The following is a 15,925-nucleotide window of genomic DNA, read 5'->3' as shown; positions in this document are numbered from 1 at the left end:
ACTATTTGACAACTTAAATTACAAAAACCTATATATATTTTCTTTAGTTTGACGTTGATATAGGCTGAACTAGGACCCTTACGATAGATAGATAGATAGATAGATAGATAGATTATTTTATGAAGCCTATGAACATAGATGGAGTTGTTTGCATGTTAATACAATATGCAGAAAGGAAGTTTATAAAGTTTGAAGAAATAACAAACGAGTAACTAAAAAGACACAGTGAAGCATTCCATGAAAGTTAAAGGCAGAGACAAAAAAGCTAGACTGAAAAGATAACACGAGCAGGAGAGTGAAGAAATGCAAATAAAAGCATGACATTGTAGAGTAGCGATGAAACAAGAATTACTGACACAATAAAAACACTTAAATATGCTGAGACAAACAGTTACACCCACACCAAAGCCCTAATGCATACAACAACAAAAAAAATGTTGGTATAGACTCAAATAGCACAAACTGAGGAAAAAACATTTCTTGCAAAAGTAAACATAATTATGTTGTAGCACCAAAAATTAAAAAATTTAAACTTTTTATATCGGTTGTTGCCTTGAATCAAATCTACCATAAAACTGACAAAAGCCTTTTAGAGTATTTGCTTCAACAAGCAATACAATCAACATCCACATATCTAAACAAAAATAATCATCTCTACTGAGGATTTAATACATACATAAATCTACCACATAAACTGTCTCACATTACTCTCAACTTATTAACGAGTCACCTATGTTTAAACTTTATATTGCGCTTTGAAAAGAAAAATCTCAAATCAGCCTGGTATTTATTGATTGCCATTTCAGTTCACATTTAGAGAGAGCTGGGAAACATTCCCCTCAGAGGCAGAGTTGTGTCTTTCCTTTGAACTCCAAAGACTACATTTCAGCTCAGAATACCAAACATTTCTTGTCACTTGACCTTTAGCTTGCAGGGACCTCCTGGCTCTATCTATCCCTTCCACATACTGACATTCGCTTCAAGTGACAGACTGAAGCACATACTGAGGCTTTATGAATCAAGCAGTGGTGCTTTGGTGGTGAGCGTTGTCTGTGCCCACCATCCTTTGAGGCCTGAGCTACAGTTGACACACTCTAATAGGGGCCAGTCTGGCATTCTGCTGTGTTGGTCTCCGCTGGTTAGCCAGACGAGACAGTTCCACAATGACCCATCCAATTTAAAGATACAATGGGACACTAAAATACAGGTGGCTCCGAGAGTTTGCACTGTAAATGGCTGACAAAGGCCCTGAAAAGTGTTTGGCCATAAATTATCTGGTTCCTGGGTTGTATGGAGGTGCTGACACAAATGCCCTCACATGCATTGCATGCCACACATACACACTCACCTTGTGATGAATGGCTGCCAGTTTATTCAGCCTGTCTATGCCCTAGTTATTAAATCCTGCTTAATTGGACTATCAATCACAGAATTCTGCAGGCCACTCTGAGGTACGCTATTCCAGTCACATCCACATCAATTGGCCTTCAAATCACCACAATACAGCTGTAAACCCGAGGGGGCGTAAGAACCACAAAAACCTACCAGGTAAATGAACATGAAAGCCCAGATGCAAGAAATCCTGCTATACAGTGTGACATGGCTTATACCTGCTAGGAAAGTTGAGAAAGCCTCTTTTTGGCACAAGCCTCATCTGGACACCGTGGAGTGATTCAATCCCTACATAGTAGGCTAAAAGCCCTACTGTGTCAGCATTAAAACTGTCAGTACAGGGATCCATTTTGGTATCTTTAATGACTTTGCTCCCTCAACTACTAGGCTATTAATACAGCAACAAAGACTTTTTTTAAATTACATCAAACACATTTCCTTTTACTAGACTTAATACTGCTTATGTTGACGAAATACATAGTTCATCCATATTTAAGAGATTCTGTTGCTTACTGATATACTTATTGTAATACTGTTACAATGATGAATAGACATTCCGTTCTTGTTTATCTAACTGACTAATTAGGAGATGATAATGTAAGGTCAAAGTGAAGCGACATGAAAAAATTGAATAAGACAACACAGCATAGGTTTCCATGCTTACTACTGAATATGACTGCTGTCACAGTATGCCCCCTCATCTAAGTTATTAGTCAATGGCTGTGTCTCAAACATCCTACTTGCACACTTCAAACACTTTGTTTTAAGTATATAGCGTAGATAACGCAAAAAGTCAGTGCACTGAAAGTACCCGGATGACCCACTGAAAACGGTCAAAAAATTCAGTGTGGAACGATGGACACTACGCGCACTAAATGGGCGCCATCTTGACTACGCAGCGGAAAGGGGAGGGACCAGGGACGTCGACCGGCAGCTGATTGGACGAACGCGTGACATGGGTCTGGCTTCTCCCGGATTTCACAACAGAGCATAATGGCGGCTCGTTCAGAATACGATCTCGTATTTTACGAAAATAGTTAACCGAAACATGTTTCTGAAAACATTTTAAGCGAGAAATAGGCCATGCAGTTGCTGAATCTGTCTTCATTTCAGATCAACAAAGGTCAGTTTAATAGATTTTCGCCAGATTTTCAGAGGCGGCGGGGCGAGCCGACCGCTCGTCATTTTCGGTAAGTGTTTAAACATAAGTGTTCCGTTTGGGACAACACTAACCATCCAAAGTGGGCACTATGGCAGTAAGTGGTCAGTGCACATTAGCAGTATACTCAGAAGTGTGCAGTTTGAGACACAGCCGTGTGCAGACAATTACATCTCAATAACCTACAATGACCTGGTTTCACTAGCAGGGATGACCTCCATCATAAGCTGGTCGCCAAAACACATTTAGTTTGAGCAATCACTAATTACATTACTTAGAGAAGTAGATTGTAATATTTGAGACTCCCCAAAATTTTTTATCTTTATGGCTTTTTGAAGTGATTGTCTCCACCTGGATCCTCCAAACTGTGCCAATAAAAGTTTAGAATCAATCAAGGATGAATTCTACTGACAATTCACATGGTGCTTGTGGAGAATGCTAAAACTCCTAGTTTAGCCTTTTGCTAATAATATATTTGACTGTATGAATAATGATGACTACATTAGTTATATAGCAGAGGGATGGTTGAGGATCATCACAATATCACACAGGATGTGGACACTGTTGTAATCCTGTTAGTGGAGAATGGGAAGCCATTACCACCAACACCTTTCAGCACATCTTCCCCAAGGTAATGACAAAATGGACAAGCATGGGCCATGGTTTCTATTGATCCTAGTACTCTAAGCTTATGTCCCGACCAATCTTAAGTGAGCGTACTTGAAGAATTATTTCTTCTATTAACAGGCAATATTGGGAGGCCATTCATCGGGCTAATATCGTTACTCCAAAATGTTTGTGTTTCTATGAGGTTGGTGCAGTTCTTCCCTTATCATATGATATGCGGTCTCTAATATTGTATCCACTGGTCCCCTCCAGGGAACAGTACATAAGATTACCGGTGATATGAAGAAACAGTTGCCACTAGTAAAAAACAAAACTTCACACGTCTTTGCCCTCAGGGCCCTACAGGCTGTTCAGTTTCACTGCCTTTGTAGTTTATGTTCTGACTTGATAATTAAAGTATTTTTTAATTTACAGTACTTTGTGCCAAAACTCTGCAGGCAAGCTCATTCTTACAAAAACCTGTGAGCCTCGCGCTGACGCAGATGGAGCAGTGCTCAATCATCCATGGCTTTATGACACTTGACACCTCTTACAATTCCTGTATGATGTATCATATGTATCCTTTTTACATCCTCATCGAATACCAAACGCGTCAAAGGCAGAAGTTTTATGAGCCGTTTGCAACTTGTTCCTTACCTGTGCTTATCTTGGAGGGGATGCGGGACAGGTCAATGCGACGAGGGGGGCGTACGGGTGTAGACGTCTTTCTGGTGCTGGTTTTATGTCTTTCCAAAGGCTTGCTTATCTTAGATAGGGGTGCAAAGATTCCTGTGGAAAAAGATAGATTTTAACTATAGTCAGATGATTATTGGTGAGTCTAGATACACAGTGATAAGACCCATAAAAAAAATAAAATAAATAAAAAAAAAACATCGCAAGTGCTAACTTAACAAAAAGGCCAAATCTCCTGTATTTGTTTCCCTAATTTTCCTGTTAGATAAGATACCGCTGAAAACCTAATTGGACCAATTAAGTCCTATAAAGTCAATAATGGTAGAAGTAATTGATGGAGCGAGTGGGTTGATCTTTAAGTGCTATGCTGTGGCATGACCTACCATGTTTGATTCGACAGGTGAAATACTGAACCCCTGCTACTGAGCCATCGTTCTTCCCCTCCGGTTTGTCTAGTTCTACTCCAGCCCAGAGGCCTCCAGAGAACTCCGTGCTACCACAGAATCGCAGGCTTCCAACCTGTGTACACACAATTTTATACCACAGAGAGTCAAAACAAATATGAACACAGTGTGCAAAGCAAATCCAAACAAAAACAAGACGTGCAGCAAAAGAACTGGCCACTGCATCGAGCAGTGAAATAACATTTTCATGTGGTGCATTATTTCAAGGGAAGAATCCCTATCAGAAACTCAAAAACATTTGATATGTCGATGTTAACTAAAGCAGCAGAAGAGACAAACAATTAAAAGGGAAAATATAGATCAAAGCATGACACTGTGCCAGAAAGAACAGGGAAGATAAGAGTTTTAATTAGCCAATGTATACAACTTGGCACACTGTAATGTGGTTCTCAATCAGTACGTTTACACGCACACCAATATTCCACTATTATTCCGAATATGACAATATTTCAAATTTGATACAGGTCATGTAAACAGCATATTCCGGTTGGATATTCCAAATAAGGCCTTATTCCGAATATAGCATTTTCCGATTAAGACGTGGGATATTCCGGTATTATTCAGGTTATAGAGGCATTCTTTGGACGTGTATACAGCGCATTCGGAATATGCGCCTCAATCGGGGTTTTTACCACAGGCTTATGGTCAGCTCTGTGCGTTGCTACGGTTTCTGTACACAAACCAACCAGCCAAAAGTTTGCAAGGCTGGAGACCCGATAAGAAGGAGAAACACAGCTATTTTTAAACATTATCAAAGACTTGGATATCAACAGTTTTTTGGATATGTGCACACATCGCTACACCGAGCTTTTCAAGAAGCTGGTTGAAGGAATGAAAGAGGGACACTGTGTGTTCGCACAGTCCAACAAGTCCGCCGCCGCTGGTAAACTTTGAAAAAATCCTGTTTTGCACGGCTACGTGTAAACGAATATCATCTTTTTCGGAATTAGGGCAAAAAACGGAAAATTATGTGCATGTAAACGTAGTGAGTGTGGCACAGAAATCTATTTATGGCTCATTCTTTCAGAGCAAATGTCCAACTGGGTTAGAATTAGTATTTTCTTATCGTCTACTCGTTTTACTTCTACGTGTGTGCAGTTTAGATGGCCATTCAAGAAGAACACTGCAGACTAATGCCTAGGGACCCTGATTAGAAAGCAAAACTGGTAATGGTGGCCAGTGATTTTCTTTCAGTCACTGTTACTCTGAACAAAAGATGATGCTGCACCTCAATGATGAGGGTTGTTTTGTCCGACAAGTATTCATCAAAATCCTTTTTGTTCCTGGGTCCATGTTAAGCTCCTGATGTCTACACTAAGATAAATAGAGGACTACCAGGCTGCCATACAGTAGCCTACATCATGGCTTTTCCATAGAGATGCTGGCAATGATAGACAGAAAAATGGTTCAACAGATGTGAAACGAAACTCACGTCGGTAATGCTAGTTAGGGCTTGCAATGTGAAAGGCAGATGTGTTTGAAGATTATTAAAGCTTAAATTCTTGCTGCTCTCAATTTATCCTCAACTATTTTCACCATGAAGCATTTCCTTCAAAATGTGTACAGTAAACTGCTGCCCAAGTCTTTCTGTAGCAGTTAGGCTAATGCAAAAATAATGGCGAGAAAAAGGCCAACTCTACTGTACCACTTTGCACTTACCAACACTATCAACATGTGTGTAAACAGTTCACCCTCTACCCACACTGACTCTCTTGATTTGTCTGCAACCTTTAAGTACAGCACCTGTATGGTAAATCTGAAAAGCCTTAAAGCCAGTGTTTACTTTGACAAACAGGTGGAGAAAATTCAGTTGGGGTTCCCTGAGCCAGGGACGTTGTTTTCAACTGCTGTCAAAACTCACACTTTCTTAAAAGCATAAAAACGTGGCGACACCAACCATTTCACCATGTTATTATTTCTTATGGCCCTAAACTCAATGATATTGTACAAATTTAAGGCTCCATTGAAATTTAATAAACTCCTCAGCCCCAAGAGTACAAAAAGGCACTCCCTGATCTAATAAGCAACATTTGTCAGGATTGCCGTCAAAGATTTTTTACAATCATTACAATTTTGTTTTTATGCTACAGGGTTCAAGAAAATCAAAACACTGTTCTACAGTAGCACTGTGCAGTAACTGTACCCAATTTGTTTTTTTCGGTGACCTTGCAGGAATAAGAGCACACTTAAATGGCATTGACAATACTTGTAAAATGGTGTCACAGCAAAATGGATGTTTAGCTTTCAGAGGCTGATCAAGTTGACTTTTTCAATGTGGTAGCACTGAGGTAAGGTTAAAAAAAAAAAAAGGAAAAAAAAGGGTATTAGTACTGGTAAAGGACTGCAAGAAGTAACTGAACACATCAATGAACATTTGAACTTAAGACTTCAAAAATCATGTAACAATGTCAACTACAAGTTTATCTTTTACAACATGTATGGTTTGTGATCACTGTATAATAGGGGTCTTCTGTCCAGTCCACGAGATGACAAAGTGCATTTCCTTTTGGTTTATTTACTAATTATTTGCCATTTTTTCATTACTCTGGTAGTTATGTTGCAAGCTTACAGCACAGGCACAAACTAATTTAGTGAACATGCCAGCAGTGTGCAAAAAAAACGGTGCCAGTATCAAAAGAAATGGTTACTGTATGTATGTATGTATGTATGTATGTATGTATGTATATGTATGTATGTATGTATGTATGTATGTATGTATGTATTTGGGGGTACCATGGTAAGCAGAGACTGTAAATGTCAACCTTAATTGCAAAGTCAGCTGTAAGTGATGAGAGAAAGGCTGTCACGGATATTGCTCAACTGGGCATCCGAGTTGAAGCACCAATGACTGCGACAGAGATGTGTGTTGATTTTGTGTCAATGGCACAACAGGGGATGTCTCTTTCACCTTTTTGTTGGATCACTAGGCAAATTCAGGGTGAACTGGGGACATGCTTTCAGCATGATGACTAAAGGCAGACATCAGTCATTGTAAAAAAAAATAAAATAAAATAAAAAAAGGCCAGTTTGGCAAAGTTTTGCACAGATTTCTGGGGTTTTCACTTCATTTTGGAGCAGGAGCACTGCGTAGCAAATAGTCAAAATTGGACTGTGCCATGAACAAAGTTAAAAAACTAAATTATTTGACCTATGGGGCTAAACTTCCACCGCTTTCGAAGAGCGCTTCTTGTCAAAAGTATTACACATGGCTTCCACCACCACGCTGAAGTTGGGTGGTTAGGTTGAGCAGCCACACTATAGTATTTATTTGCATTCCATGAAGTAATTGGTTGTTGGATGGATTTCTTTGACTAAATTCATAGGTAAGGACTGGTTTAATTAACTGAAAGGAAGGTTAATGCAATAAAACAAACTAAAGAGCAACAGAGCTGAAAAAAAAAAAAAACGAGTAAAGAGTAAACTACATGCTTTAAAGAACATGTTATATACATACACTACAATTACATTGTGACTGGTCAAGAGACTTAAATAAATGCTTATAACAGGTATGTGACAACTTCAGTGTATCCCTTTGTTTACACTTTATTTATCAATGTTCTAACACTTGAGTTCATTATCAATGCCAGCTGTGCACACCATGGTACAGCCAAAGAATAAAGGCTCGAGAATAGAGATATACGTAAGAGAAGAGGATGATCCATAGGCAAAGAGTATAAGCATTTTAACACTGTTACCAGACATTTGACACAATCGGAGTTAGATGAACTTAAACATGTTTAGATGAATGTTGATGATATGCCAGAATTAACTGTCAAACATAACCCTGAACGCTGGAAGGATGCCAAAAGGGTGTTGCTTAGCAACTGGAAACTTTTTTTTTTCTTGGTTGAGGGCTGAAATAATTGAAAAATTAACCAAAGCTTCTGTGTTTGTTTAGGATGAACCGCGACACAGCTGCATGGCACTGATGGGATGTGGCTACAGGAAAAGGCGGTTTGTATATCAATCCCTTTTATACGTTATTGCTTTACTGGCCATTTATGCTGTGCACTTTAATTTTATGTGCAGTTGTTAAAGGAGTAGGTTTATGTAGGCTATATCAATTCAATCAATAATCCCATGGAAAAAGATCAGTGCATTCTCTTCCAATTTAAAAAAGGGCATGGCAGGAATTCAACCATTTTATGCACATAAGCGAATATAAATCTGCTTAGTGTCACCGAGTACCTATGTGCTGTGTGTGCATTAATGAGTCTGCTCCCCCTCCTGTAATGCCTCTGTAGTGATCCACAGAGAAAAACATTGATAATGTGAACATTTGGATAACTGCAGGGACTGGAGTTCAAACCCCAGTCTGGTTGCTTCCAACTTAGCCTGGTGCTCCCAATTTGTAGGATGGGATGTTCTTGTCACTGCACTAGTGACTCATGCTGGCTGTTCTGACTACTGTACAAAGGGGGGTGGATTGGAATTGTGTGAACCTCCCCACATTTAGGCCCTCCTGGTGAAAATGCAGGTATCACTGCTACAAATGTATAAGGTTAGTGCGGAGCTCTGTTGAGATTAGCAATACGTTTTCACTGTCAGTAGATGCAATAATCACAGCACTCACTCAATGCTGCCAGGAGTCTGTTTACTCCACAGAGGTTCTCCCTGTAACTGGAGAAGTGTGCACTGATTTGAATTCAGCTAATCAGGTTGGGAAGCTTCTCTCTATTGTACCCAGAGATATGGCAAATGATAAAAGGTGAATATTTCAAAAATAAATCTTGGCACAGCTTTAGGTAAAACTGAAAATGCTGCAATCAAAGGATTAATGAAGATACTTATAATTGTTCTTGCCTTTTAATAGTGACCTACCACACACCTTCTGTCCAGCTATCACCACACGGTCCCCTAGTCGGATTCCCATGGTGGCGAGCTGTATCCTGGCCTTATCGGAGAGAACAGGAAGGGACTGGGCTTGCAGAGTGAGGGGCAGAGGGGAGCTGGGTCTGGGTAAAGGCTGTCTCAGCAAAGCCCGGAGTTCTTTGGCCACGGTGGCTGCATCTGCCATCTCCAAGGGCATGTCAAGGGGGTCAGGCACCATGTCTGCTGGGCACTGCCCTTTTTCATTCTGTAGGTACAGACAAGATAAAAGCACAGAAGATAAATGCTAAAATGATGAATAAGAAGTGAATTTCATTCAACATTCTCTTTTAATTTGCCAGCATGCCAATTAAATGGAATATAAATTATATCACTTGCGGTATCAACCTCACTAAGGACAGGGCTGTACGGACATCAAAAAGTAAAATTTAGATTTTTGCTTCCATTATCCAAAGGTTCAGTTTTCATTTCTTGTGATAAGGATGCTGGGCTTTAAAGAATCTTTAATATTAGCTCTGCTCACAGAACAGAATGTCCCCTCTGTGTGTTTCAAAGCAGCTGATCAGCAGGCAGATGACATGGAAATTTAGTCAGGTGGCTGAAAGAGACTGTCTCACAGAGTCAGCAAGACCAAGTGGCTGTGAAGGCATGACAGACGAGGGGACGTCTTTCAGCACTACTGTGCTGGAGTAACTGGGGCAAACTTGTGCACACTTGTGTTCGCCATCCCCTCCAGCAAAAATACAAGTGGTCTGTTAACATCAAAAAGGAGCTTGCCTTTCATTGCCATGGTCTGTTGTATCACATGTTCTCTAACACTGAGCCTATGTACACACCACTTCATCTGCAACAGTGGCTTGAACGAATGTGTTTTGTGTGCTGTCTTTGGAGACACCATTTCACCGCACTGGTTCAAGAAAAGAAATGTTCAGTTAATTGTGGTTGTTTATAATAAAATAAAAAAACTATAAATAAAATGTAATTAAAATTAAAATGACCAACTAGCAAGTATATAGCTATTAAGCCATAAGACATGTTTGCCATAAGAAGTTTGTTGTGACTAACCTCTGCTGAGCCAGAGAAGAGAAATATCAAACTAAACCACTTCCAAGTCTGACCTTTACTCAAAAGGGAAAGAGATTTTAAACTGAATTTCTTGGCTCTGGTATCATGCCTGATACTCCACTGCTAGCCCCCACTGACATTTTTCAAATGAAAGTGACACAATCTGGAAGGTAGTGCATTCAAGTACATCACAAATCAATGCCTATACCTATGCTATACGGTTCTGACAAAAAACAAATTGTCTATCGAATCACTATCAGCCACGATAGTGATTCGATAAACCTTTTTTCCACTAAACTACATTTTCTCCTGAACTTGACAAAGACTGGTTTTACATGTTCCAGGCAACATAAAATGAAAGTGGCTTTTCTTTGTGTGTCTGTGCATTTTGCAGTGTACTCTCTTGGGTAATAATCAAATTAGTATACACAATGTTATGACGTGATACACCCACATGAGTGGTCTATCCAACTAAAATGGGTTGACTCACAGTAAACATATTGGTCCTTTCAAACCATACAGAGGATTACTTGTATAACAGATCTAACATTTCTCTAGGGCTAATTGGAAGCAAATACTTGATACATCTTAAATAATAATGCAGAGAGAGAAAAAAACTCCCAACAGTAGAGTGTAAACTTCTGCTTGGCAAGATAAAGAACACACATTAATTTCTCTGACCCAGAAAATCTCAAAATAAAAAGGGTTAAAAAGTGGCTTAATATCAACCAGTCTTTACATGCTCTCCAAGCTTGGCATTCACACACTAAAAAATAGAGACAGAGCCTCTGCACTCGTCTTTGAGCATTGGAAAGTATTGGATTATGGTGCGTAGTGCTTTGGTGACCTCCAGTGGGAAAACAGAACATACAAAGAAAAGGCACCATTTCTGTTTAATGAATCTGAAAAAAAAGGATAATAATCACATTGTCACATTGATACATGTACATTTTAGTATGGGTAGAAACTTTCAATAGAATGTATATATGCTATGACAAACCGTGATGCCAAACGGGCCACAAGGGCTGTTCAACAAACCCCTCAACCAAGGCTTTAAATGACTGTAACTGAGAGGCACAAGGCAGACAGACTGAGCACTGAGAGATGTTCAAGTGGTACAGTAGATCCATGCAAAACATGTCTTGGAAATCTGTATTCAAACACTGCCTTTTTGGGTGTTATCTGCCAGCAGAGTCAGAAAATGCCAAACAGGAAATGTGCAAAATATAAAAAGACTGTATATCTGAAATGGAATAAATGTGAGGCCCGAGAAAGTAACTAAAAGATACCAATCGGTTATATTTTTTAATCGAGCATGGGACTCATTTTGCAAAGTTCTCCCATCAAATTAATGCAATTTGTAAAGCAGTAAATAAAGGAGCCAGGATTACATTACATAAGAAAGGTGGGAAAATTGTGGGAGTGAATTTTCTATTTCCATCATGATTGATGACGTGCGTCTGTGAGCAAATATAGATAGATAGATAGAATAGATATAATGAAATAATCAAGCAATATCTTAAATGGGATTGTGTGTCACAAGTGATGAATGAACAAAAGCAACCTGAATACGTTTTATTGAACTGAAATCCAATGAAAGGGTTTCAAAAAAGAAAAACCAAGGCTAAGATGAAGTCTGAACAGATGAGTTTTCAGTCTGCAACATAAGATGTGTAGAGTTTCTGATCTCCTGATGTCATTGGGGAGTTCGTCAAATAGTCGTGATTGTCACACTTGAATGTGAGTGTTTGGAGAGAACAATGTAACTTACTCTGAAAGCAGGGTTGGCTCCCAGCTCCAAGAGACATTTGACAGCTGACATGCACAGGTTGGATGCAGCGATGTGCAGGGCGGTGCCAAAGTCAAAGTCACTACAGGTGGCATCTACCTCTACAAAAAAAAAAAAAAAAAGCAATCAGAAGGACTTTTTTGTGGGATTGTTGTGCATTTTTTGACACTTTGATGTTGTCTCCTATCCTTTTCTAATAGTAACCGCAAATTTAAATAATACATTTAGTAACCAAAAATCATTTACAGTCAGTCACCAGAAAAATTTTAATCCTGTAAGTATTGCTACATTAACATCAACTTTGTGTACTTTGTGTTTGAACATATTACTAAGAATAGACTTAAAGCAAGATTTGCCAGACTTGATTTGAGTTTAAGTTCCACCGCATATTAACAGAACGTGAAGTTGAATGAAGATGAATCAGGTTTACAGAGTTCACAGAGGTATCTTAGATTTGCTCACTAAAACCCAGAACCTCCTTAACATTGCAACATGGACTGATGGGGAAAAAAAAGATATCAGTTATCCAGATAGCTTTGAACTGGCCCCAGGTCCATTGTTGAGTAATTGCTGCAGCAGCTGTTATTAGGGCCAAAGGTGGTCCATGACTGTAGTGAAAAATGCCTTTAATTTTCTGGTATCTTGGGGTATTTATATATGCATGCTTTGACCACTCAGTGTCTGTGATGTTACCCTATCTCAACAGTTTAGTACAATACTCATTTGCAATGTAACCAGCTCCTGTTGTTCAGTAGCCATATTCATTTTCTATATTTATGATACAGATAGTAAAATCTGGAGTGTGCACTTTGACACTACTGCTTTCAAAGCTGCATATGTATACTCAATATTACCATTTTCACAGTCAAGCTACCTAATAATCACTGGCATATAACCACAAGGAAATCATTTGATCTCCCTAAGAACACGTTATATTGTTATAAAAGGCAGATTTCTGATACACAATGCAAAATTGTGGTAAAATAAATATGTTTCTGTAATCATGACCATGTTTACACACATACTGTAAAACAGGGATTGTCATTTATAAATGTGTGTAACACATGACTTAGTCAATTCTGTAGAGGCTGTTTTTAGGTTTGTCTCTACTCACTACATGTCAATGTCAGCTGTTTGGCCAGAGGTGATGAACATCAGGCTGTATCGCAGGCACAGTTGGAACCTCACATGCTCAGTGAAATGTGTGAAAGACTCACCAAAGCTGGACTTGAGACAGCCATAGATCATCATTTTTATGTAAGCTATTTAAATAATAAATACACTGGACTGAACACCAACTTAGCGCATTACAGTATCCAAAATATAAATTATGACAAAAAGGTACCCGAGCAGCAGCTTAAAAACTGGCTACTAAAACTAAATTATTGAAAACTGGCTACTAAAACTAAATTACATAAAACTAAATTTTTTACTGAGGTAAGCTTTCAGTCAGGGACCTTCTTCAAGACAGATGTGGTGCACAATGCTTTCCCCGTTATTCTTTGTTCCACCTTAGCTCCAGCACCATCAACCACGATTTATCTGCTGAGTGGTGCTTTTTATAAATTGGACTTGTGTGAAATCAGTGATAATTAAAAGAGACGTAATCAATCTGCAGTGAACTTTTGCTGCCACTGTCCAAGTCCGTCCACACTGCATCATAGAATTTAGAAAAACCTTACCACCTAATGCACCACAAACTACAGCCTCCAAAGAACAGAATCGCACCTCACTGACACCAACAACAAAAACTGAATCTGAAAATGTTCCTAGATTCTTCACTGCAGTTGGTTATGAAATTAGAAACGTCTGCCCTGCAATGACTGCGGAGGGGACCTTCCCCCTGCTCTCACCTCCAGGCTGGGAGGCCTGCAACACCACTCGGATAAGCTGGGGCACGTCGAAGTAGGCTGCATAGTGCAGGGCCCTCATGTTAGTCCAACGTGAGCGAAGGTTGGGATCAGCGCCCATGGCAAGGAGCTGGCGGGCAAAGCCAGCTGCAGTCTCTGCATCACCTGAGAAACACAGGAGGGTTACAAGGATTCTGTGTGTGTGTGTGTGTGTGTGTGTGTGTGTGTGTGTGTGTGTGTGGGGGGCAGTGGGCCTGTTTTGACCTGGTATTAAAATCCGATCTAAGTGATCCAATCACAAGTGGACAGCTTTAAGGACAGGTGTGTTTAAATCTGGCAGTAGAATGTGCCTCCAAATGCATAAGTGACCACTTCAGATCAGATCTCACTTCCCGGCTCCATTTGGAAATAAACACATACATCATTTCCGTAACGAGAAATACTTAGGAGTACGTAGTTCCGCTCACAGTTGAGTTGCTGGTCCTTAATGTGTGCCAGGAGAAATACGCGTACACATTACTATAAGAATGTGGCCATATGTGGTCTAAACCACCTCCTCCAAATGTGGTCAGAGTGATCGGATCTCAATGAGTCCTCAATGCATCCTGGGTGCATTCACACCTCTACAAAGAGCTATCAGATCACTCAGATAGGATTCCAATACCAGGTCAAAACGGGGCCACTATGTCAGCTCTAGAGACTGTTTGAGGAGAAGGAATGATGAGTAGCAGTGCTCACCGAGTCATACAGGATTATGTTCAGTGGTGGGAGTAACAGAACAAACTAACACACAGAGAAGAACAGAATAGAATAGATGTGCGTACACTTTTACAATCCAGCTGAGTGTTTATTCAACACCCCTGTAAATACTAACCGATGCCCGGGGCCCCGGCCTTGCAGCAGTAGTGCAGGAGGCTCATATCTGTCAGACCGTCTCGGTCATTCACACCACAGCCTCTCTTTAGTATCTGTGCAAAGACAAGATGTGCAGTGTGTCACTAAGGACCGCTAGTGTCAATGTGCAGATATATTACGTGATAAGCTATAAAGTGAAACTCTGGGGCACTGTTCTGATGAATGAGAAGTAAGCTGGGCCTCTCATAACTCCACTTATCTTTAAATTTGGACGAGAATTGTTGTGCAAACTAACATCGAAATGAGGCGTTTATTTCTCAAGGGTAACAGTTATTTAATGAGAGAGTCAGAGAAAATAATGTCCTGCTTTTACCCTTGAGACAAGCACTTCCCTGCGCAAATTTACTGCATTGCAGCTATTTTCTGTAACTCCGAGTGGAGGTGGTTTGGGGGTGGATTGACAGGCCCTATACCAACAACCAGAAAACAGGTTTATTTTATTTTAAAGTATTCTGGTGTTTTCAGTTATTATATTTTGCATGGTTTTGTCATGATTTGTGAATAATCAATGAGTAGAGTTATGAGTTGTAACTTTTACACACAGAAGAGTTTGTATCAAAGCACAGACAGGGAAAAACGCTAAATGGCGTCACCTCATTGCCGATGAGGTCGATGTACTTCTGAACCTGGGGCACCCACTGCCTGAGGACAGCGAACAGCTCTGGTATGGTTGTGTTGGGATCCAGAAGAACCTCTTTGCACTGCGGCTCACTGGGGTCAAAGAAGGAGAACTCTGGAGGAGGTGAGATGTCAAAAACAACAGAGATACAGTTTAACTTTTAGGTAATGTAATTCACCTTGAACCTTGAAACTAGGAATCCAAAGCTTTATGTTCCTTTTTCACCTGTATATGCATGTGAAGAGAGCATGTGTGAAACTCTGCAGTACAGACTTACATTAACTTTCTGCAACACACCGTTCAATCGATTCAATCAAATTTGCAATCTTGGGAAATGCCCTTGCTGTGCTTGCAGAGGCGAATGAAAATCAGATGTGACAACGGATGGCATGCCGTGAACCAAATGAAGCATTACAGAGCCCGACTGAGGCTGAAAACAAACAGGCTTGGCCTTTCACAGTGAATACCAACGCTTATAATTTAACCAGTGTCAAACCTTCTGAATTTGCTTTACTGACTGTATTACACATAAGAGAGCTCGAT

The 15,925-nt window shown here is 39.9% G+C and overlaps 1 protein-coding gene across 5 annotated transcripts in view; it reads right to left on the bottom strand.

Annotated features, from left to right (window-relative positions):
- Positions 1-15,925, bottom strand: part of LOC120549426 (CAP-Gly domain-containing linker protein 4-like) — a 33,767-nt gene that overhangs the window by 12,275 nt on the left and 5,567 nt on the right. For 4 of the 5 annotated variants that reach the window (XM_039786336.1, XM_039786337.1, XM_039786338.1 and 1 more), the window contains 7 exons: positions 15,357-15,496; positions 14,723-14,816; positions 13,852-14,013; positions 11,981-12,099; positions 9,143-9,391; positions 4,234-4,369; positions 3,815-3,946 (listed from right to left, as the gene is read on the bottom strand). In XM_039786336.1, the coding sequence (XP_039642270.1) occupies positions 3,815-3,946; positions 4,234-4,369; positions 9,143-9,391; positions 11,981-12,099; positions 13,852-14,013; positions 14,723-14,816; positions 15,357-15,496 (1,032 nt within the window). The remainder of the gene's footprint in view (positions 1-3,814; positions 3,947-4,233; positions 4,370-9,142; positions 9,392-11,980; positions 12,100-13,851; positions 14,014-14,722; positions 14,817-15,356; positions 15,497-15,925) is intronic. The other variant, XM_039786339.1, reaches the window with a different exon arrangement.

The sequence above is a fragment of the Perca fluviatilis genome, chromosome 20 (assembly GCF_010015445.1).
Source record: "Perca fluviatilis chromosome 20, GENO_Pfluv_1.0, whole genome shotgun sequence".
Taxonomy (NCBI): Eukaryota; Metazoa; Chordata; class Actinopteri; order Perciformes; family Percidae; genus Perca; species Perca fluviatilis.
The sequence above is the reverse complement of the archived record's forward strand: the minus strand, read 5'-3'. Positions and strand labels throughout refer to the sequence as shown.